General features: G+C 49.0%; 1 protein-coding gene across 3 annotated transcripts in view; it reads right to left on the bottom strand.

Moving 5' to 3' along the window:
* Positions 1 to 26,214, bottom strand: part of NRP2 (neuropilin 2) — a 116,125-nt gene that overhangs the window by 23,514 nt on the left and 66,397 nt on the right. For 2 of the 3 annotated variants that reach the window (XM_041737158.1, XM_041737156.1), the window contains exons 11-15: positions 24,250 to 24,366; positions 21,209 to 21,349; positions 9,665 to 9,927; positions 8,009 to 8,105; positions 6,790 to 6,810 (exon numbers count right to left, since the gene is read on the bottom strand). In XM_041737158.1, the coding sequence (XP_041593092.1) occupies positions 6,790 to 6,810; positions 8,009 to 8,105; positions 9,665 to 9,927; positions 21,209 to 21,349; positions 24,250 to 24,366 (639 nt within the window). Of the gene's footprint in view, positions 1 to 6,774; positions 6,811 to 8,008; positions 8,106 to 9,664; positions 9,928 to 21,208; positions 21,350 to 24,249; positions 24,367 to 26,214 lie in introns of all 3 variants that reach the window. The other variant, XM_041737157.1, reaches the window with a different exon arrangement.

The raw sequence follows: 26,214 nt of genomic DNA, 5'->3' as shown, positions 1-26,214 counted from the left end.
GAAAGTGATACGTCCACAGGGTTAACCCCCCCACCTGAAGCACCCGAGCAGACCACAAAGGTAGGAGCACACATTTTTGCCAAGCAGAAAACAGTCACAACTGCCCACATTCCCTCCAAACTGTACAGTCTCAGGTTCAAAGGCTTGCTTTCCTTCAGTCAAAATGCTGGTTTTTGACATAAAATACACACCCCCCTCCTCACCAAGGCTCAGAGTGCCAGGGCTGGGCCTTAATGCTATTCCTAAAGTGTTTCATGTGATAGAGACAATATTGGGGCACAATGGGGAGGATCTATCTAGGAGGCCCCCTGGAGGAAAGGGAAACCACAATACGTGGATTACACGTTCAGAGTCAGAGCTGGACCTCTGGTCTCAGAGTTCTGCTCTGCTCTGGAAGACACACGCCACGTGAGGTGTAAGATCTGCCTCCCCTTTCCTACCAACACACTCCTCCCCCTGCATTATCAACACGAAGAAGAGTTTTGGGACAAAAGCCATGTTATGGATGGTGATGGGGGGGGGACTGTACATTAGCTCCTCAGACATTCTCCTTGGACATTTGTTTTGAGAAATGAGAAAACATGCTATGTGAGTTTGTGTTTTTAATGTTAAGGGAGTTAGAAAAGAGAGGATCCATTTAACAATTCTCCCCTCATGCCCCACAGGCAATTTTGGGTGACCCAGAGTTGGGGCCAGAGTTTCTCAGAACACTCTTCAGGGCTAAAGAGACTCAACTCTCACAGGCAGGTGGATTACTGGTTTGGAACCTGGCTTTGCAGTAGCCTTCAAGGGCTGTATACTAAGGCCCTGCTTTGCTAGATGGAGGAAGGAAAGTTGACAGATCGGTAGTGGTTAAACGCCCTTCCAAAGCACCATCCCAGACAATAGCAGCAATCCAACAAATGTCAGACAGATGGATGGATGTAAGTGTGGGGGAACGTATTGGAAACAACATCCAGATTCCTTCGAAAACATTAATGACCCGCTGGTACTTCATGTAACAGTTATCCTTGGAAAGTGCTAGTGATTTGGCGGACTCCTACTGTGCCTCTAGGTGAAGTTGCAAAAAAGGTGCCACCTTCAGACAGATGTCACCAGCCCCAGGTGCCCAGGATGGTGAGTGGCTCTTTTTTGGCCTCGCTTGTCCCCATATGGGGTGACTGGGCCATTGCTTTGCAACAAAGGAGCCTCCCCAACATGGGAGAAAGAGTGTGGGTAAGCCTTAAGCCTTGTCCAGAGCTGGCAATGTGCTGACCCGAACGTTCCTTTTGATTGTATTAACTTTTATCACTTACTCACATCCCTTTTTTTCTTTCTTCCCTCCATTGGACCATGCTTTCAACTCTTGAACTATTTTCTTCATTAATTACCATCCTCTAATTCTCCACAAAGTTTTCTCATTGTGTGAGATAATGAGAAACAGATATTTGAATAGTCAATAACTCCAAGTGTATTTGCAAGGTTGAGCAGGCTTCCATCTGTAAAAGTTCTGAGCCCCCTGGAGAAAGGGGCAATGCAAAAGCAAAGAATCTGAATTGTGACAAACAGTAAATGTACAGGAGGGGACTAGGGGAAAAAAATGACACAGTAGGCAGTGCTCCTCCCAGGCCTATTGGGTTATTGAATGAACGAGCCATCGGGAAATGTGGCCAGTGCAACAGCTACGGTGAGTGGTCATTTCCTGTGTGCTGCTTCTTGGGCCTGCATCACCTTATTTATGCGTCGGGACCCTCAGATGGGAGACTTGAGAATCTCAGAGGATAAGTGAATTTCTCCGGAGGAAAATTGAGGAAGAGGGCAGAGCAGTACACAGTAAAACCCTGGAGATGACGCAGTGTCAGGGCCAGAAGCACGTGCACGGAATCCGCGGCCGGTGCTGGAACCCAGGGGTCAGCTAACCGCTCTAGCCCACGGCCTCTTTTTTTGTCCATTCTGGAACACAGCCACCCTTATTACCTGTTGCTTATGGCTACTTTGGTGCTGCAGGGTCTCATAAAGCCCAACACATTGACCTTCTTGTCCTTCTATAGAAGAATTATGCAGACCCCTGTTCTAACCAAGCTGGGATGGCGCGGAAGTGGTCCTCTCCCTTTCTGCCCAAACCTGTCTGAGGACTGTCTCAGTCAAGTTCCCACTGTAAAGAGAAAGCATCTCCCACAGCTGAGTTTATAAAATGTCCCCTGGACCTGGAGGAGTCATCCTAGTCTTCAAAAGAAATGTTTTGAAGGACACCAAAAAAAAAAAAAAAAAAAAAAGCCTCGCTGCAAATAACTGTAGAGGCCTGGCCTATCTCAGAGTCTTCTCTGTACAGGTTGAAAATGAGGTGCTGCTGAAGGAGCATTGCAGATAAAAGGCTTGTTTAATTTGTGAGATTAAACGAACAACAACAAAAAAAGGGTTGCCTCCTCTAGAAGAGTTTACAGAAGATAGTAGAAGAATGTGGTCACGCCTACAGATCTGTTTGGAAGAGGAATGTACAAGTACAAGATCTCCCTGAGAAATGACTCTTGGCTTTGCCTTACAGGCAGTGCACGGAGGCTTCCTGGAAGGGTCCCCCGAGGCCTGCAGACCCGGCACTGGTGTCCCACATCTATCCCAAATGCCTCTAAATTCGGATCTGGGGCCGGCTGGAGTTTCGGACACTGCTCTTCAGCAGCCCTCTCCTCTTGGACAGAGGAAAAGTCGGTGAAAAAAATTTTTCTTCTCCCCTTAGAGAAAACTGATGCTGGCAGCTGTTTAGATGAATGGCAAGCTTGCAGGGAGGGGGCGCGTCAGGCCCCTCTGTGACAGGAGAGGCAGCTTGCACAAGCAAACCTCACAAAGAATGCCTCAGTGTCCCCTTAGGCAAGCAATGGCAGCCAAGCAGTTCCGCGGTTTACACACATCTGATCTCCATGCTTCCTTGCTCAGCAACACCTAGCCTCAATCTGGCAGCTGGAGACGGAAGGGGAGGGGGCTGTGGAGAAGGAGAAGGAGCCACACACCACAGCTGCCTATCTGGAACTCTGGCAGAGTTTAGGAATACTTCTCTGCCTTTCATCCTGCACCCCCTCTTGGAAGTGCTCCTAGGAAGGAAGAGTGGGGAAGCCCAGCAGAGAAGGAACTCGAGGTCAACCCCAGGTCCCCCTGGGATGGGGGGGCACTGCATTGGGGGGGGGACAGCTCTGGGAGGCAGCCCGTGGGGAATGAGGGTGGGGATCAAAGAGGGGAGGTGGCAATGGGAATTGGCAGAGATGGACCAGTTGGCACCCAATAAACAGAACTTAAAACCCGAGGCAAACCCCGGCCAGCTCTGTCGCTTCCCCAGAGTGGGTCTCTCGTAAGACTGCTCCTCTCTATGCCCAGGAGCCTGACTGAGATGTTCACTTTCTCCTGGTTTTACCTGGATGAAAACGGAACAGGACTGTGGAGAGTGAAACCCAGAGATGGGCCTCTGGCTCTCAGAACTGGTCCGACGCTTAGCACCCAAGCTCACAGCCATTGCGAGAGACGCTGATGTTCCTTCTAGTATCCATCAGTGGTAGACACAGAGGCTCTGAACCCTTTACCGTAACAACCACCCTCCCTGAGTGCACCCGTGCTAGCAGTTTCCATGGGTCTCTAATGGGGAGGGAACCAGACCCAGTCTCTCTGCTCCTGCATCGTTCAAAGTCCCCAGCCTCTAATGTGAACAAAACCTCTTGCTTCTACTGTGAGCTGCTAAAAATAACCACCTGGACAACAACTACAGAGCTCTGATCATGGGCTTTCCATATTTTTACTGGCTTCTTTCTTTTTCTTTTTTCTTTTATTGAAAAAAGACAGTATTGGTTAAGAGGAAATAATCCATCATCTTAATTATACCACTTTTGGGTTCTTTTTCTTTTCCTTTATATACTTTTTCATTTGTTAAAGCTCATATTCTAGAAAAAGATACATGACTGGCACTATGTTTATAGCGGCTGTTAAAAAAAAAAAAAAAAAGAATGGAAGAAAAAAATGCACATCCAGGCCACATTGTTTAAAATGTGACTCATAACAACAACAACAAGCATCTTCTTACAAATCACACGACAACGCAGCTTATTCATTCTCTCTCTTTCTCTACACATTCTCTTTTTCTCTATGGCTTGTTTCTCTTCATTAGGGACTCACCCCCTGGTTTACAATCAAAGTACACACGCTAAGCAGAAAACACAAGGTGATTGGAATCAAAAGAAAATGTTTCATGGCAAGAAATGAGTAAGAGGCAGAGAATGAAAAGACACTTTCAAATATAAAACATCAAGGATACCTCATAAGACCCAGCCCAGAGGCCACTTTTATTGCATTTCCTTAAAGATTTACCTAGTACACACTGATATCTCCTAAAGAATGAGATTGCTTTTGTCTCATGGTTAATTTATAATAGAAAAGAAAAACAACCTGTATTCAAAAAAAAAAAAAAAAAAAAAACCAAAAAAAAAAAAAAAAAAGTACTAACAATGTAACCGCCTATTGTCATTAGTGTTACACCATCGACTTTCCACATCCTGCCTGCCCAAACCTGATGTCTCTTTGTTTCCCTTTGGGAGTGAAAAGGCTGATTTCACCCCAGGACCCCCCACCCCCCACCAGGGCTGCGGCTGCCCAGACCAGGAGAGGAACCCTATGCCAGGCCCTAGGGGCGACAGAGCGAATGGTCATCGTCTTTCCTCTCCCCAGCGGAAGGCTTTGCTTGAGTCAAGACACAGAGTCACATGCTGAGGTCACAGGGGCCTCCGGGCCAAGAGAAGACGGGCCCTGAGGTCATCCGCCTACCGACTCCCCGAGTTCCACGTAAAACTTGCCAATGTGATCGAAACGGTCCATTTTTCAATTCCAATCCTGCCCTGGCCTCTATGTTCCTTGGCCAAGTCTCTGCCCCTCAAGACTTGGTCTCCTTCTCCCAAACTGCTCCTCACCTGCAGAGACAACAGCCGGGGCCCAGCCAGGCTAGCCGAGCGCTGCTTCTGCTTCACCCCCCGATCAGCCCATCGGGAGCGCGCGGGAGATGCTCACCTTCCAGTCACTAAGCCCTGTGTTTGTTTTGGCTAAATGAGCACTGCGGCTCTGATGATATTTTATTTATGTGTTTTTTTTACAAGAGAACATGACTGGACTGTGAAGCCTCACGGCAAACACAGCATCAAGGAGAGCGCATGTGCCCTGGTTTGTTTGTTCTCTTACAGAAGCAAAGCACTTGGCCCCTGTGCTTGTCAGTCATGGACTCAGACACGCGTGCTCACACACAACTGTGTCTGTGGCCGCTCTTGTGTAAGCCTTTGGCCGGCCTTCCCGGGGGGCTTTGAGTCTTAATCAGCAGATTTGACTTGCCCATCAGAGACATTACCTTGGGTCCTGGAATTCCAAGAAGTTGAATTCAACTGTGAACCAAGCGACTCAGTTGGGATCTCAGCTTCCCTCCCCATACTTGGATCCGCATTAACATAAATCTCACACCCGAAGAGCACCAACACATGCACACGAATACGCTTCATACTGGAAAATGTGCAGTGGGGAGCGGGGATGGCGTTCGGGAGGCCAGGAAGGGTGAGAGGGGAAGAAACTGTACTCTATGCTGGTCTGCCATTCCCTCTTTCTGCCACTTTCATCCCCCTGCTATGGTCTTAGAGGGTGATGGGTGGAAAATCAGGCCGGATGATTTGGAGTCAAAAGCGCATCTAGGTGGCAAACCGGGAATTCATCTCTTTTTAGCCGGGAGCTGGACAGATTCACGAGAGCGAAGATAACGAGTCTAGACTTCAGATATAAAAGTGACTTCCCTTATCTCTGGAATGCTGTCACCCCGGGGTGAAGGCCCGCCAGCACAAGTAGGGCGCATCAGGCCTCGCAACTGTTCATATGGAAAACCCCAGTCGGCAGGTGAGGCGCAGTGGTGGGACTGTGCTCCGTCACCCAGGCCAACAGGACGGGAGCCCTGAGGGTGGCTTCTCAGCACGGGGCACTGGAAAACTGGGTGGCAAGTTCACCGGTGACAAGTCCCCGGAGCGCAAGGAGGGCAGGAGAGGCCTGCTGCACCCTGCGCGCAGCACAGGCCTCTCACCACCACCCACGCTCGGCGCCGAGGCCAGCAGCCCACCTTCCTTCCTCTCTGCTCTGCTCTTTACTTTATTAGCGAGATAAATGTCCTGTTCTGGTCTTCAGTCCCATATTTGAATGCTCTAACTCAGCAAATGCACCTCCCTGTTCCCTTTACCAGACACCAGCTCCAGAATTGCACAACTTTTCCTCCTCGGGATCATCAGTCCTTTTGTGCCTTTTCCCTAACTTTTGACCTCACAAGACCACCTGCCGCTGTACCTCCCTGAAGGTTCATTGAGACCGCTGCCTTGGAGCCCTGCGGCTGGAAAGAAACCATCTTCAGCCGAAAATAAATCATTGCCACCCCATTTCACTTGGAATTCTACTACTGATTTTTGTTGGTCAGTCTCCTCCACAGCCTCTCCTTTCTCACCACTCAGGCCATTTTCAGCCTCATTGCTCCCCGTTGGACAATGCAAGGCTGAAAGGTTTATCTGTAACCTATTTGTCTCTATTATAGGTTTCTAAACTTTAATTAAACGAGACACAGTGAAGATCTCAATCCTCCTTCCTGGAATCTACAGGTGTTGCTGGTGCCATCTAGTGGCGGGAAGGTGTGGCGTCTGTTTTCTCTCGAGGGATTTGTCAGGTTTGGAGGTTTCTTCCCCCACACCAAATTCACATCACACGGGTGGTAGAAAAAGACATGCAAAAAAAAAATTTTTTTTTTACCTTTAAAATTCTCACCTGCAAAAGCGGAGATGGGTTCTGGAAGAAAAAAAAAAGAAAAAAAATACTGAGTTAGATATGAGGAGGAAATAGTGGGGCAGGTATAGGGTGTGATGAAGAGGACTTCCAATAAGTTGCTTTTTTTTTTTTTTTTGTAATACCCCATGGGAAGTGTCCCCATGTCCTCCTCATGCTGTAGACTGTGTCTAATACATCATCATGACAAGGGCCGGATGGATGGGGAGAGATTCCCAAAGTCGCTTTGGGACCAAAATCCTTTATGGAGCGATGTGTCCCTGAAGCATTGTAATCAGTCAGCTACCACTGATGACTTTCTCAGAGGCTGGATTATGTTTGGATGCCCAGGGCCTGAGAGCTGCCTGAAGGGACTGGGGTGGTCCCAGGTGCTTCTGACATCATCAGGCACACACATCCGGGACGCATGGGCCAAGAAAAGCACTCGGTGAGTGATGACAGTCGCTCTGCCGAGTAAAAGCAGGTCCTGTTCCTTCTCAGGATTCCCTCTTGCTTTTGGTAATGTGCGTGGCTCTCCTGGGAGATGGTCAGGATACCCTTGGGGTGACCTGGGTAAAATGTGTGCATCTTCTCAGTGCGTCTGCTCAGCACTTCTGTCCAAAGGGACAGTCATGGTGTCCTACCCATCTGGTCACCTGGCATGCAACAGGTTTAATCTTACAACTCTGGGATCTTGGGCACTGAAGGAATTAGCCTCAAAGCAAACTCTAAAATCTTACTTCCCCTGCCATAGTTTGCCCTACAATTCATTCATGTAAAAGAACAACTTGGGTAATTGTGTTATCAGTCTGATATAACATATGTACTATTTTCGCTTCCTAGTGAAGGCTTCCATTAAAAACATCAAACCTTTGCAGCATGTAATTCTGACTGGCAGTTGCTCTCATCCTCTAGCATTTTCTTTGCTAAAAGCTGGAGTCTGATGATGGGGTCTTGGCACCCTGAGTCTTCATATACTTAATGCATTTCTATTTCTGAATGGGAACAGGAGATAGAAGACTTCACCTCATGTTACACTCCTCCCATCCTGAATGCAGCCTAAGACACGACGACATTCATACCTCATCTCCTGCACAGACTGTAGCTGTTCTACCCATTGGGTGCAACTGGTTTTTAAAGGGCGTGCTTGTATATCGTCTTGTATATCCCTGCCCCTGGTGTCTTATTTGGAAGAGCTACGAAGAGACAGATATTCACGTACCCATACAGTTCTCCAGTGGGACGTCCGTGCTTATCCGAATGTCATCAATGGCAATTTCTCCTGAACGTCCTTTTCCTATGACTCCCTCAAACACAATCTGGAAGCCAGAAGAACAAGAGTCATGGTAAACCGAGCTCCCCCCTTCGAACAGTGCAAAGATTTCCAATTTTCTGTTAACTGCAGCTTAAAATGTGTGTGTGTGCACGCGCACGTGCGCATGTTTCTGTACCTGGTAGCCATCTGTTGACCACATGGCTATGGGCTTGAAATCTTAATTTAAAAAGAGTTGGTTCAAATCAAATGCATATCTGAAGGGATTAAAAAATATATATATAACAAGGTGATGGATACTGTTGTCCAGTAACTAGAATGTACTGATTAAAAGGACCAGAATCGGGACATGTTTAAAGGAGGGTTGGAATGTCCCAAGCCATTTCTGTGGTTCCTTTCTCACAAATCTTTCAAATGCCCAACCCAGGCCTTTGGAAACTCTGAGGACAAAACAGGTGGGGGTAAGGTGAGCAACACAGTACACTGGGTCTGGACGGCCTTTGGCATAGTAACATTGTCTTGCGGCTCCATTATTACGAGGAGGGAAAGGATTTTTTTCCTTCCCCAATACTTTACTGAACACCCACTACGTGTGCCAGGCACAAGGACAGTTACAAAATCTAGTAAGTAAGACCCTCTGCCCAGAGAATCTCCCCATGTGGTGGGTGAGACAAACACGCAAGCAGATACTTGCCATACAACGCATTAAGGTCTCTAGATGGGAATGCGGACAGGGGTGGGGCAGGACGCAGGACAGCTCCCAGCCGCCAGGGCGAACTGCAGGCTGCGCACAGAAGCCCCTCTGCTCTGGGCTCTTCAATCACTCCTCATTCTCTCCCTCCCTAGGTTCTCTCTGCAAACGAGCACATGTCCTCTGGCAAGCTGAGCGAGCAGTTGGCTGCCTCACCAGCCATCTGTTGCTGCCTCTCGTCTGGGGAGGAGCAGGTTAATGCCTTGGCTGGTTCTCAGTCACCTCTTCCACTGTGTGTCTACTCCTACCCAGCCTCAGCCGCAGCTGTGCATACCCATCTGTGCCTCAGTCTTTCGCTCTGTGGGGCAGAGATAATAGAACTCAACTCCTGGAGCTGTTGGGAGAGAAGCCACTCCTTTAGGAGTCTTTCTGGTCTGCTGGCCACCGAGTGCAAACAGCACCCCTCCCCTTCCTGCGCTCAGGTCCCATTCCCGGGACAGGTCTGGCAGGATTTTCCCCTCTCCTTGGAGGGCGAGGAGGGGCTCAGCAGGCTTCCTCCCTCGCGTGTGGAGGCTGGTTTGTGTTTATTTCCCGGGCTTCTGTGTCCCTTTGTGCAGCCTACCTGATAGCAATCTAAACTAAAATGGAGAGAAGAAACATTTGTTGGGAAGATTTCAGCAATATAAAAGGCAATAGGAGGAACAAAGAACCAAGTCTGGGTGTAGAGATAGGCACATTTTGAATAACAAATAAGAGTGTCATTTAGTTGCCATGGCAATGTGAGAAACACAATGAAAACAGCAGCGCCGAACCACGTTCCCTAATGATGAATGGGCACGGCCCTTTGAAATATTGAAACACGGATCACAAAGATTCCCCTGGATCTCTGCACCCACCTGCTGGCCCCGCCCTACCTGATACTCCATGTCGTAGCTGGGCAAGATGATCCGCCCGTGTTTCCACTCATTGCCCTGGTCCTCGCGGATGACCCAGAGCAGCTTGCTCTCCTGGCTGGCTTCGCGCACCACCTGCAGCGCCAGCCCGCGGCCGCCCGTCGCTTGGTACTGGAATTCCATGCACACGGGGCTTCGCGGCAGGTGCACCGGAGGGCTGATGAGGCGCGCGTACTGGCCCTCCCTCCGGCCATCGCTCTGCAGCCGCAAGAAATTCCTGTCGTCTGTGGGAAAGACACCCAGAGGTTCCTGGTAAACACCTGGGGAAGAGCCACAGTTGGCGGCTGCGGCCCTCGCCTGCACCCCGAGTTTGGGGGTCTTGTTCATTCCTGTCCTTCTCCAGGCCCTGGGTTTCCTTCTCAAGGTTCTTTCAGACCTTGGCTCACAAGCTGCTTCCTTCTGAAGCCTTTTCTGGACCTCAGGTTGGTCCTTCCTGCCTACTCCTCCGCATCAGTCTCTCTGTGCCTCTTCTACAGCTGGCACCTGGTGCGGCTGGCCTTGCGCTTGGCTGGCGGTGTCTGCGCTGGCCGTCCCCTCCCTAGATCAGAGGGTGCCAGACCCACGTCTTACTCACTGCTGGCTCACCCAAAGGGCCAGTGCAGCCGAATGAACTAAATAATAAGGGGGCGAGGTGCTGCTGGACCGGGAGAGGATTCCAGCCAGGTGGTTTGTGCTTCACGTCTTTGTCATCTTGGCTGGGCACTGTCCAAACGGGAGACCTTTAAAACCGTCCATCTCCACCAGTGCTAGCTACTAGGTGGGGCCTGGACTCGAGTGACTGTAACCCAGAAGCCAGCATCAACCGCAAGCGGAAGAAGGGACGGTGGCGTGTAGGGGTGAGTCAGGGGGCCTGACACCCTACTTTCTTCCCCGTCCGGCCTGCGGAGGCCAGAACTGGCCTTTTTCAGAAAGCCGGGCAAACGTCGCTGAGAACCGTCATCATCGGGAACGAAGGCGACGTGTTTAGCAGCAAATATACACATGATGGGAAATTAAGGTCTCACCCACCCAAAGGCTGGGGGAATGGGCCTTCTGGCTGACGAGTTTTCAATTCCATCAGACACTATGCACAAGACTAAGTTCTTGTTGCCATCTGCGGAACTCATGCCCTGCGGACACGGGTATGGGGGCCCGTACCTGCAAACCCAACGTCCGCAGGAGATTCGTGGCCGCTTGTACAGAAAACAGGGTGGCATTTGAGAAGACAATCTCACTGCCTCCTTTTGGCCCTGAAATATCTTATGCTAAGCACTTCTGCAAGATGGCAGGGGCACTTTCACACCACACAGCCAGCACATCAGACACTTCAGGATCATGTTAATCTGAGACATGTGCACCCAGCGTTCTTATTCACCGGGGACTGTGAACATCCCGTGGTTGTCAGGGGAGAACAGGCAAGGAAGGGCTCCAGAGCCCTGAACCGACAGGTTACTCTCTGGACCACTGGTTTGCTGTTGCTACTCCTGCTGATATCATTGTTTTAGCAAGAATGAGCCTGTGATAGTCCTCCCATCACTGGCCCCCAACCAGCTCCTTCCTTCTTCCCCACCACCATCTCTCTCCCTCCTTCCTGGCTCCCGTAAGGCCTCCACTTAGATTCTCTAGGATTACTGCTCCGGGAGCTACCCTCCCCTGAAGTCAAATGAGACCAGTTTAGGGCGCATGGTTGGGATTCCAGTTTGTCTCATTAACCATCCAGAGCCAAGTCTGTCTAATTCCCCCCCAACACGAGACCTCTTCAAGGCCAGATAACGAGGCAGCTGTCCACAGCAGACACTTTAAAAGTGACCTGCCAAGGGAGGAGACCAGGGTGCCGCAGCCAGGCACTCCGAGATCCTCCTCACCTACGCTCCTCCTATCAGATCTCATTACTCCCGCTAGTAATGATAATAATTATAAGTCTTATTTGCAGAATGCTTTGCAGGCTCCAAAGCACGTGCACATACGTTATTTCATCTAATCCTTCCTAAATGCTCGGTGAGCTCTAGCTTCTGAATCTTATCTGCACAGGATGAAGAAACTGAGCTCAGAAAGGTTCAAGTGACTTGTCCAAAGCAGAGAGGGCAGCGAGTGGTACAGCTGGACCTGACATTAGGTTTTCCACCTTCCTGCAGTAGGGTCTCCACTTTAGCTGTGCCCCACGGCCGGGCGATGGGTCACACTCCATTCCAGGCAAACTGGGCTCCCCCCACCGCCCCTGCTCCCGCTTCTCCTTCCTGCCGCCCCTTGCTCCCCCCCCCCCACTCCACCTCTCCCAGTGCTCTTGCCAGTTCTACCTACTCTGGCACATTTCTACTAATGCCTCTTTTCTCTCAACAACTCCGACATTTACCAGCTGTACCACTGATCCTACCTGGTTTTTAAAAAGACTCGAGGCCATTTCTCATGCATTTCAGCAGGTAACCACCCATTGCCTCGTGCTGTAATTGAACTGTTTTATGTGTGTTTTCCCCATCACTCCGGTTAGGAGATTAGCGTCCCAGGCTTACACGTGTCAGGGTTACACCGCTTCTTCCCCCTGCCCCTAGACAGTGACATGTATATGCTGCTTTGCAAGAAAATTTTGTTCCCACAAATGAATGAATGACAAACACACAGATAAAGGAAGCATATGAGGCTCTATGCTCACAAGAGAGAAATCAGAACAGAGGGAGAATCAGCCAGTCTTTGGTAATCGCACAGATTCCGATCATCTCTGCACAATTCCCTCCCACTCTTCTGGGCCAACACCCCTTCCAAAGGCGAGGTGAGCTGATAATAACACAGTGACCTGGGGACGCACCGTGGAGCCACCAGTGAGAGCCCCCCCACCCCGCCCCAGACGCTCCCGTGCTCCAGTAACTTGCAAGCCCTGACTGCTTCCACCTCAGATATAAAGGAAAGCAGATTTCAGAGACTTATTATTCAGCCTTCTTCCTTCAGTTTCACAAATAAGACCCACTTGCTGCTTGAAAATTGCTTGGCAGAAATACTGTCACTTGTGTGAATTTACATTCTTAAGCGGCAGGGGATTCATAGCATAATGGTTAGAATTTAGTAAGTAAAATGTGTGTGGAGGTGGAAAGAGCCGCGCTGGCTGGGTTTTACCCGGGTCTGTTCTGTTTACCCATCCTGTTGCTAAGACTTTAGGCATCATCAGGCCTAAGGTCCCCAGGCTGCCACAGGCCCGACCCAGCCGCCCCCCCCCTCCCCTTGCCCCCTCCTCTGCGCGCTCGCTCTCTCACAATAAGACGATAATCGCTCCGCATGATGTAAAGGACCATTGGAAGACCGGGGAGTTAATGCTGGTGGCGTGCTAAGCACGAGCAGCTGAAGGATCATAATTCAGTGCTGACATCTAAGCTAATCCACTAGTTTGCAGAATCTCAAGACAAGCAGGCCTCTGAATTTCACTTAGTGAAATCATTTGTGCCCCACTTGTCTGTTAAGTGCTATGAGCTCGAGGGAAGAAAGATGATATGTAAATTTAAGGAATTAGCAGTAGACATCAGTCAGAGGGACGCTGAGCTGCAGACCTTCCCTGCCTGTCACCGAGAGGGGCCTGATTAGAACCAGGACGTCGCAAAGCAATGGCTTGGGCCAGGCAAGGTCCAGGGAGGGGATAGGAAGGGCCAGGGCAAGAGAACCGGTGTTTGCTGAGCACCTACTGTGTGCCAGCTGTCGCGCCAGAAGCCTTTTCTTACGTAACCTTCCCTGCGAGATCTAGGTCCGCGGAACAAGAACCGTTTTCTTCATTTTTACCAGAGAGGAAACGGAGGCTCAGGGAATTGAAGCCACGCGTCCGAGACGGCTGCTGGAATCATTACAGCAGCCCTGACCGGAGTGAGCAGGATTGCTGGGCACGGCCTCTCATCTGGGCTGGAGCCCTCATCTACTGCTCACTAATCACTTAATGCCTCAGTCTCCCCATCTGTAGCACGGATAGAATAAGAACGTTACTGGAGAGGGCTGTGAGAAGGAGCAAGCCATGCGAAATGCTTTGCCCAGTAACAGGGATGCAGTAAGTGCTCAATAAAAGCTATGATCTCGCCTACTACTACTATCGCTATACGCTCTGCTTCCTATGCTTGCCTTTTTTTTTTTTTTAAGAAAGAAAAAGGTCAGAAGACCACAATAACCTGGAAGACCAGTCCTAGATTCCCAAAGAAGTATGTTTTGGGCCGAGGGCAGTAAAGATGCTCTGTGGAGTAAGTCGGTTCCCCCATCCGTCCAAGCCCAGCAACCAGCCAGCCCCTACTTGTGCATCATGCACTGTTTACCATGTCTTTCCTGTCACTGTACGGTAGATAAAATAAAATACTACACGGTTCTGGAATGAGAGTGGGACCTCAAGAGACAGTTTAGATCAGGTCAGTCGGCTGCCCAGAGGAACCACATTGAACACATCCCCAGAACAGCTGTCTACCCTCTGCTTTAAATTCTCTAGAGAAGAAGCTTCCATAGGCCACATCGGCAATGCGTTTTCTGGGTCACAACCCGAACTGTCAGGAACTTCCTAAATTCAGTTTTAAGTTTTCCTGCTGTCATTTAGACACATGTCCTCCTTCCATCCCTGATGGAGCACAGCCAATTCCTGTCCTCTGACTTGGAAACATTTTCATTTGTGAAGAATTCAGACCCTCATTCTTCCCTGTCTCGGGAAACCCGACCTTTGTCTCTTTAAATGTCCACTTGTTGGGCCTTTACTTATGGTGGTAGGTCTATACTAGCGCTCCTCTAAGCTAAGTGCTTCAGTTCTTTTAAGTCATGGCACCCGTACATGTGCTGTGAGTGAAGCACATGTGCTGTAAGCGAAGTCTGTTCTCGTAGAATGTTCTAATTTATGGCCTATCACTGCCAAACACAGAGGAAGTGGTAAGCACACAGTGGCTGTTGATTACTTGATAGAGCAAAGGGCTGGCATGGTGCGGGTGGACCACTTTAGCGATTTACTTTAGGGACTTTAAGGAAAAGCCCTTTGGGTTGTCAAGAGGTCCCCAAACATGACAACCGAGCAGCCTAGTACCAGCTCTGCCTGCTGGAGACTGTCTTCTTGTTCTCGTAGCTGATGGCAACGATGCCGGCAATGGATGGCTTCCAACAAAAAGACAATAGAAAGGATATATGTTCAGTTGCTAAGAGAGAAATGAAGAAATAATGTCCCAGAGATACAATCCCTCTCCTCCTGGACCTGACATATTTTGGAGGCATTTTGCTAGGTTCTTGACTCAAAACATCTGTTGTTGCCCATGACACGGGGAAAATAATCACATGGGAATGAACAACAAGAGCTCAAAAGGGCAAAGAGGACGTGCACAGGACAGTCGTTCAGGCATTTTAACCTGCTGCTGTCTCTAGAAAGAATCTCTTGACATTTCACCTGGAGATTTATGGCCACATCTGGCTTCAGCTGCATGAGTGCTGTGTAGACATGTGACTGTGGTTGGGCCCAACAACAATGGAATCGATTGTGTCCACACCTTACCAAACCCTGAAGTAAATCACCAGTCGGATCTTCCTGGCTATCGCAAAGCCAAACGCACCATCTGTCCAACACACACATCTCCTGGCTAGCATCTTGCCCTCCTACTAGAACAACCATCTGAAAGAATATTTAGTGCTGCAGGAGACGTAATCTCTTTGTATAGGTCATGCTTAAAACATGAGTCAGCCCCTCAGCTGGCCTCCCAAGGTCAGTCGAGCTCCGCTAAGGTCCTCAAATTAACAACCAGTTAAGGGAAACACTGACTTTGGATGAACTCAGCAGGATGTTCTCAAGGTTTACAATTGACCATTTTGTGGACATTTGAGGTTTCAGGTCTGGTCTGTGCAGGAGTCTTCCTAGAGCTGGTGTTGTTTTTTTTTTTTTTTTTTTTTTTTGTATGTCAGCTTTCATGAAGGTTTTGCAGTTGAGGCAGCTTTGTCATTATACTGCCTCTTCATTATCAATTTCCAGTTCCCCAGCCAATCATGACTTTCAGAAAAAAAAGGAAACAAAGCAGTTGAACATAGGGGAAGGGAAGGAAAAACAAAATACGAGGAAAACAGAGAGGGAGACAAACCATAAGAGACTCTTAACCAGAGGAAACGTACTGAGGTTTGCACGAAGAGATGGGAGGGGGGGATGGGGACGGGGTAACTGGGTGATGGGCATTCAGAAGGGCACAGGATGTAATGAGCACTGGGTGTTGAATGCAACTGATGCATCAATGAATTCTACTTCTGAAACTAATAGTACACTCTATGTTAATTAAATGGAATTTAAATTAAAAAAAATTTAAAAAGGAATAAGAGCTTCTCTTTACTGCTGTCTTTTCTAGAAAGTCAGAGATATTTTCCTTCCTATTTTCTTTAAAGAAGAGCCTCTATGCTTTCCTTTTTCAGTTGAAGGTATTCTTTGAATACTGGCTTTCTTTTAGCCAAGTTGCTCCTGGTCTTTAATTATCTACCATAGTCTAAGCCTAAGAAAGTCTCCTCTCTGTATGTGCAGTGGCTGTGCCTCAGTCACACCACATCATCCTCCTTCCGAGGACAACTCAAGCTAACGCCAGTAGAGTCTGGATCATTTGCTGCCAGTGGCCCACCTAGGCGGAGGTCTTCTGAGTTCAGAGAGAGTGGCTTTTTAATTCACAGAGTCACTACTAGTTCCCTGTCAAATATCAAGCCCATCACGAGCAAGTTCACTCATCACTTCTCTTCTGTAATTTCTTTGCAACCATCTACACCCCGCCCCCTCACCACACACACACTTAATCTTCTTGTGTACATGTCCCCCTAGTGAATCATAGTTCTGGTCCTCTACTCTCACGGAGTTTATAAATGGCCCAAGCTGCATCAAAACAGTCCCACAGTACGTTAATAACCCTACCACGGACATTTGATGGAATAGCTACCATTAATAAAATTTGAGTATTTCAGAACATTGTATTCTTAGTCTGTCTTGAGCTTGTTTTTGAATCCAGAGCAATGGTTTTGTTTTCTCAATCCAATAAACATATAAGTGCCAAGCAACCAAAGTTCTGTCTTTTCATAATGGTATGACATTACAAAAAGGCATTTCCTGTTTCATTGTTTTCACTTCGTTTTTATTTTATTATTATTTACTTATTTAATTTTAAGTAGGTTCCATGCCCAATGCGGGGCCTGAACCTAAGACCCCGAGACCAAGAGTCGCATGCTCTAGCAACTGAGCCAGCCAGGTGCCCTACCTGTTTTCTTTGTACCACTTCCACGATTTGGAGTTACTGAAATGAAGTAATATCGTAACCATACCTCATGAAGTCAACAAACATATAAAAGAACACCCATTTAGGGAACCCACACCCTTGAGGATTCTGAAGCTGACCTGGAATGGTACGCTCTTTCTCTAGTCTTTTTGTCTCATTCTTGATAATAAGGATAATAATAACTATTACTATTACTCTTATTGGCATTACTTAGTATTTACCTTTTTTTTTGGTCATCCAGTGAAATAATTCCAGACTATCTAATGCTCTGCTACTTGCTTACTTTACTATGGTTGCTCACTGGGGTTGAATGATGCAATGACAAAAATAGCTGCCACTGGACACTCCCATCAAGGAACCACAGAGAAGGCACATCCACCTAATTACTTGCTTCTTGGTTTACACTGACATCCATCCTCTCTGTGGGGAACCAGCATCAGCAAGGACCCCAGAGATCACACACACATCAATGCCAAAAGATGCCTGAGCAGTCTGGCCAAGACAATTCTGTGACCATGGCCACGTTTTACATCTGTGCTGTCCAAAATATCATGGCCACCAAGCCCTTGAAATGAGGAACTAAAATTATAGCTGTATTTAATTGTAATTAACTAAAATTAAAATAGCTAGTGCCCACCATATTAAACAGTGCAGCGCTAGACACGTGGACTCACCATATCATCTCAGAGTTTTTACCTTGTCCCTTAAGCACATGAATCTGATCATCCTCAAAACTGGGTTTATGATCATCGCACTTGAGAATGTCTGTAAAAAATACCAAGGCTCCCACAAGGGAGGACATCTTCTGTGCCATTGTAGCTCCAGAAAAAAAAGGCCAAGTGGCTTCTCAGAGGACACGAGGCTGGCTCCTCTGCAACCAGCAGGGGTCACTGATTTCGGGACAGGGTCCTCCGGGGCTGTGGCATGAGCACACTCTGGGCTTCTAAGCCACAAGCAGGGAGCTAAAGCAAGGGATTCTGAGTGGTTTGAAAGATTATCTTGAAAAACAAAAACAGTGGCATGAAATCCATGGGTGTCTCATCAGCCTTAAGCAACCGTTACCACGGGCCAAAAGAACAGAACTAATTGCTGACTTAAAAGGAAAAGGGCGGAAAAAAAAAAAAAAAAAGACAAAACAAAACATGAGTAAAGAACTAAATCAGAAAATATCTACGGAATGTGAGTTGTTTCCACAGACGCTTCTCAGCAAACAGGCTGTGTATGATATTTCAACATGGCCTGTCCCTGGTCTCTCCCAACGCCCTCCACCCTCAATGGAGACACCCCCTTTCCTACAGGCAATTGCTTTTGCTGAGCTATTCCGTAAGGGGATAAAACATATGGCACACTTCTCCTGAACAACGTCTCCTCTTTGTGGAGTGGTGAAGTGTGGGGGACACAGGGCTTTTGGGTTTGCCTGGGAAGGTCCAGCATCTGCCCTGCCCCTGATCAGGGACAGCTGTTTCCTCTCTTCCAACCGCTCCCCTCGGCCCCCACCCTTTTTATTTTGAAGAAAGGACCACCCTGAACAGAGAGGGCTTTCTATCCTCCCCTGCTGAAAGCCACATCTCGAGCTTCGTAAGCAGGAGAGTGGCAAATACAGCAAGTGACTTTTAAAATCATCAGAGGATAAAGGAAGGGTTCTGAAAACAGTAGTACGATTTTGTTTTCTGGAGACAGGTGACAAGTGCCACTTTTTCGAACTTCGGGGACTCCTCTCGAAGAGGAAAATGATTATTTTCCTTCTCAATATCTTCAGGGAGAAACAACATTAGATCTAGCAGTTCCTTATGGCCCTAATTTTCTTTCTGTCCCCATCCAGCCAGCCAACGGTTGGAATTTTGCCTGCTTCGCGAGCTTGCTCTGAAAAGCCCTCCCAAACCACAGGGTGTAATGAACCAACTGGAATGAGGACAAGAACTCGAATTTCCAACTGGTAGCCAGGGTGGCGGAAGGGGCACTCAGGTGAGGGCGAGGTCTGCGCCAGGAGGAGGTGGAGGTCAATGGGCAGAGGGACAGAGGTAGAGGCCAGGCTCAAATGAAGAGTAACAGAAGCTCTCGCCAAAGTGTCACTTGCTAATTGGTGGCCTTGTAGCTTGGACAGGGCTGGCCTCGGACATTCTTAGAGGAAATCTGCTCAGAGGAGCACAAGGGAGAAGGCTGAATTTTTAGGGCCAACCTGAAGACAGTCTCTGAATAAGAGCCAGTAGACCTCCCGGCGCTGGGTCATCTGTATCCCTTCATTTAAAGTGTCTCTGCCAAGCTGTCCCCTCGTCCCCACCCTCATGCAATGCTCACGGCCACGCCTGCGTGCAACTCATGCGTACAAACCACAAACACACTCCACACATACACACACAAACATGCACAGAGGGTTCACATGTAAAACATGCATAAACACACACACATATTCACAGACACATCAACATCTATACGTGAAACGCAGGACATGTGCACGTACACACAAAACCCACAAACACTTTGAGAAAGAAACAGATGTGCTGACACACACATACACACATAACCCACAAGTACACATATGCACACGCACACTTACGCATACCCCACAAACCGTCTTTATGTTCGGGTAAAGAGTGGAGGTTGGGAAAAACAACCAATTAATTGGGCCAAGTCTCAAAGGAGAGGAAATGAAATGAAAAATCCAAGCTGGGTTATAAAAATAAGTATTTTTTTTTTGCAACGTGCAGGAGGCTCATTATATTAATTAAACATTATTGCAGTGAATGAGAGGGGGGAGGGTGATTAAGGCTGGGACGAGGGTAAGTGTTCTCTCCTGTTGCCCGAGGCCGTGGTGATCTTCAGATATTAATCTCTCTGAGCACTCAAATGCTGAAGAGATAAACACTTGAAATATGAAAATGTTTTTCTCCAGAGCAGACGCTGTGACCCTCCAGGAAAGCAAGTGCAGGCTGTGTCAGGAGGCCAGCCCGTAAAGCTCTCCTGGCATCTGTCCCATTGCCGTCCCCTGGGGACAGGGGACACCTCCAGTCCTTGGGTTTGAGGGCAGCAGAGCAGCTCTGGGGCACCCGGAGGGGAGAAGGGGAGGCCCCGTCTCCCTTTTGTTCTCTAGTCAGGCAACATTTGATCTACTAATTTCCAGAACTGACCCCTTTCCTCTCAAATGCTTATGGGGCACCAAGGTCCAGGCCGGCGGTGCAGAAAAATGAAAACCTAATGCGTGGCGTGCTAGAGTCAACGTGTGCTGGCTTGTGAGAGCCAGTTGTTAAATTTTCTGGAATTTTATAAGGCAGTAGTTAAGTGCAGTCATTATTAAAAATTAAATTACATAAAGTTACCATTAAACAGGTTACATTAAAAACAAAAGGTCATAAATTCTCAAAACTCAACACTTCCTAATTATTTGAATACATTTTGCCAGTATCTACGCTCCTGAAGTCATTCATACCTGTCCTGACTGTCTGACGCAGAAAACTATGCGATGCTGTTACTGTACCTCCCAACTCCGCCTCTGGTCATGTGGGTAGCTTAACCACAACTGGGGGATTATTTACACCACCGACAGTGGCAAACATTACAAGGCAGGGTTTCTCTCTTTTTCCTGGAGGTAAATCTTGGACCAGAACACCACGGGACACGCGCACTGCCATGGAGAGAGGAGACGCCTCTTGCTTCTACAGGTTTAGGAGGGCCCAGGGCCGCCCCTCTCCGCCAACAGTGCCGGGAGAGCCTGTCCTCGGAAGGGGAAGCTGAGCAAGATGTCAAGGACCATCTTCCAGCAACACTCTTCCAGAAGCCGAGGGCCAGGAGGCACTACTCGACCCCTGGTCACGGCAGCATTCCGGACTCTCAGAGTGGTTTGCTACCAACGTGATGAGACTCTCCAAGAAGTATCAGTCGGGCTGGAGGCCGGTGGTCTCCTAAGGAGGCATTTCAGGAACAACAGCCAGCTCGGAGTTGACAAGAGGCTCTGTGATGTCGGCTGTGGGGGCTAGTTATGGTGACAAGGGGGCACTGACTCAACCCACCTCCTGAAACCCCCCAACTGCTCTTCCTTTCTTCCTTTTCTTTCTTTTCTCTTGGCCTGTCTTGCTCCCTCCCGGCTTCTGAGCTCTACTGTAATCACAAGACAGGGAGAGGAACCACCGGCCAGCTCTTCTGTAGGGTGACGTTGTGAGCAAAGACTGCAGTGGTTTGTGGGCGCAGAGCAGAGGATTGCTCTGTGGTGGGAAGTTATGACGCTTGTCAGGGAATCTGGGGCTGCAAGACGTGCAGCAGGCTAGCCTTAACTCTTTCCTCTCTGAATCTGCAGCTGGCTTACCTGGAAACGTCCGGTCGTTGGGGCTGGAGCTGCTGGTCCAGGTGCTTCTGAGCCACTTGGCATGGTCATACATCCAACCACAGGGCTCCTCGGGCAAATCAAAGTTGCAATTGAATCCTGAAGGGAGCTGCAAATCTTTGTCTGAAAGTGGGGAAAAATAACCCAAAGAAGGCAAATGAAATGGGTTCGGACAACAGCCACAGTGGTGCTATTGAAAGCGCTGGCAAGGCCTAAGTGGAGGGCAGAGAAAGAAGTGGCTCCCTGTGCTTATTCATTTAACTCATCTTGGCGATCGTTGGCTTTCGGGTCAGCCTTTGGTCTCATCCTTCCCAGGCATGAAAGCCAAGTCTGCCAGTGGTTCCCATAGTAAGCAATTATAAATGAGGCCACCAAATGGCTTCAGGCTCTAATCAGGCTCTTCTGTCCACCTCGGAGAGCAGACAAATGTGAAAATTGCTGTTCCCTAAGTGCCAGAGAAGAATGTCTCCCCAGTGCCTCAGTGGAAGGCTGGCTCCTGCCAACCTGGCTCTCACAAGTGATGGGGCACAGCCCATTAGCATCCAGAGAGGCTGACATGGCAGGGAGGTGCTGGCCAGGGAGGAGAGAGTGAGCTCCGAAACAAGGAAGGGCTTGTGTGTTCCCCTTCACCTCCTGTGACAGGTCTTTTGTTCGAGGACAGAGGGTCAGCTCGGCATCCCCACAGGGTGGCACTGACAGGTGGGCAGATTTGGCCTGGTAGGGCAAAACGAGGGGCCAGGCAAGCCGGCCGCCTCACTCAGCGCTGACCAGGAGGAAAAGAAAACAATTCTGCATGGCCCTGAGTGGCTGCAGGCCACGATCCCAGGGGCAGCAGAGGATGCCTTCCTCTGGGCAATGTCAGAAGCCACCGCACAATGGCTTCTGACAAGATGCCTTGTCCCGTCTGCTTGGTTGTTCACCTGTCCAAGCTAGAAGACTGAACCCAAAGAGTTTCTTTGGAGGCTCCACTCAGCTCTAAAAATCTAATGTGAGCTGGTGCCAAATATGTGATTAAGTGGGGGCGGGTGTGGAGGTGGGGGAAAGAGGAAATGGGAATCCAAATTTGGATGCTTGCCGGCAGTGGCTGCAGAGACAGCGGAAAAGTGCTGGCTAATGCTAGTAGCAGGGAGGAAGTGGGGTCTTTGGCCTCCTCACTTCCCTTCTCAGGGTTCCCAGAGAGGAATTTCCGTGGGGAAGGCCTAGAATGCAGGTTAGGAAGTCTAAAGGGAACAACAGACTGGTGGAAACAAATTGCTCACACCATGGGGGCGAGGGGAAGGGCACTGCCGGCCACGGAGGCAGACTGCCACCAGGCCCTCCCTGGTTTGTCCCTGCTTCCCTAGGGAGGGCATTTCATGTTGCCCGCCCTTGGCCAAAGGCAGCTTGAATCGAAAAAACACATGGAATCTATTACAGAAGCATCAACCTGTGGCTTGGAAAAGTCAGCCCTTAGCCCTCACCCCCCTTCTCCCGACAATTTCTGAATTTCTATTTTTCCGTTAAAAAATATGGAGTAATTCAATATACCATAATTCCTCTCTAATGTTTATGCGCATACTCTATCTCAGGAACCAAATTCCACAAAGAAACCTTTTGCAGGAAAAAAAAATAGGGAGGAACCACCAAAGAAACCTCAAATGAAACACACCACTATAAATGGGAAAATTACATTAAACTTCTGAAAGTTTACAGCAGAACTCTTAAATTTTCCTCTGGATTGCCATTTAGATAGACCCCCTCCCTCCGGCCCTCCCCCAAGCTAACTCCGCTAATCCGATACCATATATTAACTCCCTATGCATTCCACCGTGAGCTCACGAACTATCTTAAACATGTCTTGGAAGATCCTCCAAGTCTCTTTCTCCTCTTCATAAAACAAAAACAAGTTCATTAAAATGTCAGAATCCTGTATTCAACTAACCCTGACCAATAGTGTCCCCCTCGCCCACACAATACACAAAAGCACATTCCTAAAAGCATATGCATTAAATTATCATTTTTCAGGCACACAACTTCAGCATTTATTTTTGGCTTCCCTCCCATTCCCCTCTGTAGCCCTGCTCTGAAGCCGGCCACTCCATAGGTGCCGCATGGCCAAAGCTGATTGCGCCACCTACCTACCGAGTCAGCGCTACACCGGGTCTCCCCCACTCCCCAAGTCTCTCCACCAATCTTCCCTCATTTTGTTTAATGAACGTTTAATAAGGATCAGTAATTTACTGTAAGTGGAGGCTGTCAAGCCTGAAATTCTAGCCAAAAATGCCAGGTGCTCCAAAATTTGTGGTTTGTTAGGAATGTCCTCATACTTGGTAAGGTGACGTACTTTTGGGCTCTGCCAATTATTGTTTTTATCTCACTTGGATGCGTTTAGATGAGGAAAGGAAGGTGATACAGAGCTCCCATGTGAAGAGGCTGATCCTGAACCAGGAGGCCCTGGGATCTGAAGGTAGTGTTGAGGTGCCTTTGCACATCTCTGCCTTTGTCACTGACCTGTGCTCACCACCCCCCCACCTGCCCCCATGGAGGATGGGATGCACCATTTTATGGAGCCAAGATGATCACACTTTCTCAAGCAGCAGTGGGCAAAGACACAGGGAAATGCAATCACGGAATGGTAACTGCTGAGTTCACCTGACGGCCACGCTCCATGGGCCAAGTCACCCTCATGACCACCAGATCTTCACCTGACTGGGCCGTGTACAAAAAGGCTGAGGATTCTAATGATTCAAAGTGAGGGCTAGAAAGGGAGACTTCTCAAATGAGGGGTCCTCTCTGGACGGACCCTTATGTCAGCTGATGACCAGTAGGTTCACGCCTGTAGGCTGCACTGGTTGGTCTTGCTCCAATATCTGAATGTTTCTAAGATTGCCTGTAAATGGTCAGTGCCCCAAGCCTTGACTACTTGCACCTCCCTGGCCTCTGACCAGAGGACGTCCAGGTCCCTGCCCCAGCCACAGGCCAGCTGCCTCTCATTGTCGGCACCGTGCCATCCGGGATGAACTCTGACTCTGACCCCCTCTCACCATCTTCAAAGCTGCAGTTCTCTCCACACTCCGTGGCCTCCTCATCGATGGGATACGGGGTGGTGGTCTCTTCGCTCTTCACAGTGGGTCCCAGTGTCTCTACGGTGGGCTTCGAGTCTGCATAAAGGCAAAGGGGGAAGTGAATGCTGGGTGCAGCAGCCCGCATGGAAACCCAGTAGGAGAAGATGCCCCAAATTCTCAAGCTGTTTCCTTTCTAAATGTGGGCTTTTAAAGGAGGAAGAAAAGACAATGAATGAAGATAACACACACACACACACACACACACACACACACACACACCCCTGGAGTCACCTATGTGTGCTGTCAATGAAGTCAGGAGCATTGCCTGAGCTGAATGAGAAGAGTCCCAAGCTGCAGGAACAGCCAGGACAGAAGCAGGGACACAAACCCAGGCCCCGTACTCCGCAGCAGAGGCCCTGGTGCCAGCCCAGAAGGCCACGTGGGGCCGTAATGCATGTGGGCAAAGCTGACCCCAAGGCAGGCTAACCTTGGGTGTCCTGTTTGAGACAGAAGCGTGGGTGCTGCACACACACACACACACACACACACATACACACACACACACAATGCCTGGTGTCCATCCAGAACGGTTTGAAAAAGTCTCAGTGCCTAATGAAGTGAGTTTCCTGTGCCCTGCCCCTGGGGTGGCTGCTGACGTGCCTTCCTGGCTGGCTCACCCCTGCTCTTACGTGGAAGAGACATTCTCTTTTCAGCCTTCTCTGACTCAGACAGAACTTTTTTGAACCAAAGCTAACTGACCTAGGGGGCCCACCTATCACAAGATAATCAGAAGCACAATAGCCGAAGCCATGAGTGAAGCCAGACAGCTGCGGAGGTGTGACCCCAGACGTTGTTGTTCGTGTTTGCACAAAACTGGACAGAAAGGAATACGGGCTCAAAGGCACTCAGACTCCACTTGGCGGAAGTAATTGCAGCTGTGCCTCTAGGTCAGGGAGTGGCAAACTCAAATACTTCCTGGATGCAAGCAGCTAGTGCAAGCCAGGCGGCTGACAGGGGGGTGGGGGGGGGGGGCGGCTGGGGAGAGTGAAGAGTGGGATAGAGGGTGGCAGAGGGCACCTTGCGAGCCTGATTCCAGGGAGGCCACCAAGCCCGGCTCCAGCACACTGAAGGCCTGAGGAGAGGTGGCCCAGTGTGGCCAGATCTTGCAAAAAAAAAAAAAAAAGATGTTTTTCCAACACGAGGCCAATTCCATTCCCATGGAAGATCTCTAGACTTGTCAATGTTGGCAACTTAGTCGAAGTATTACAACAAGCAGCACGCAGCAAAACTTGGCCGGGCCGGACCTGGCTGCAGGCAGTCACTTCTGACCTGGGCTCCAGGTGATTCGTTCACTCATCCGTTCACTCGTCTATTTGCTCACGCCACTCATTCATTCAGCAGCTACTTATGAAATGAATGAAACAATGAGTCAGGCCCTGGGTGGGGCGAGGAGGGGTTCTGGTAACTGGCGTTCAAGTCCATGCCTCGTGGGGTGGGGTCTTCATCCCAGGGCTGCCCTCCAACCAGAGACTCCCCGAATGAGCTGGTGCATTGTTCCTCCCGTTTCTATACGTGTTCCTTTGCGCTATTGTACGTGATTAGGCGCCTTTGTCAGGCACACTTCGGGAGACCATTTAATAAAGCCAGGAGCTGAAGGAAATTGCTAAATACGCTGAATAGCTTTTTCACGGTCGACTTCCCATCTTTCTGCTATTAAATACGACGCACATAACCTTTCATACTTCCCTTTGCCGTGTCTGCCTCTTGCTCACGGTAAATAGCAAATAACCTCGAAGCGTCCTAATTTGTAAGTTCAAATTTGTCACTGTGTCATAGGATCTCAAACTCAATTGTAAAGCAAACTACGGGCAGCAAAGCAAGAAGTAATCGTTTGGAACACAAACAAACTAACAGGTGAAGCCGCCCTGTCGAATTAGGTGGCTG

This window comes from Vulpes lagopus, chromosome 22 (assembly GCF_018345385.1).
Source record: "Vulpes lagopus strain Blue_001 chromosome 22, ASM1834538v1, whole genome shotgun sequence".
In the NCBI taxonomy this organism is placed as follows: domain Eukaryota; kingdom Metazoa; phylum Chordata; class Mammalia; order Carnivora; family Canidae; genus Vulpes; species Vulpes lagopus.
Note: the sequence above shows the minus strand (reverse complement) of the source record. Positions and strands in the feature narration are given on the sequence as shown.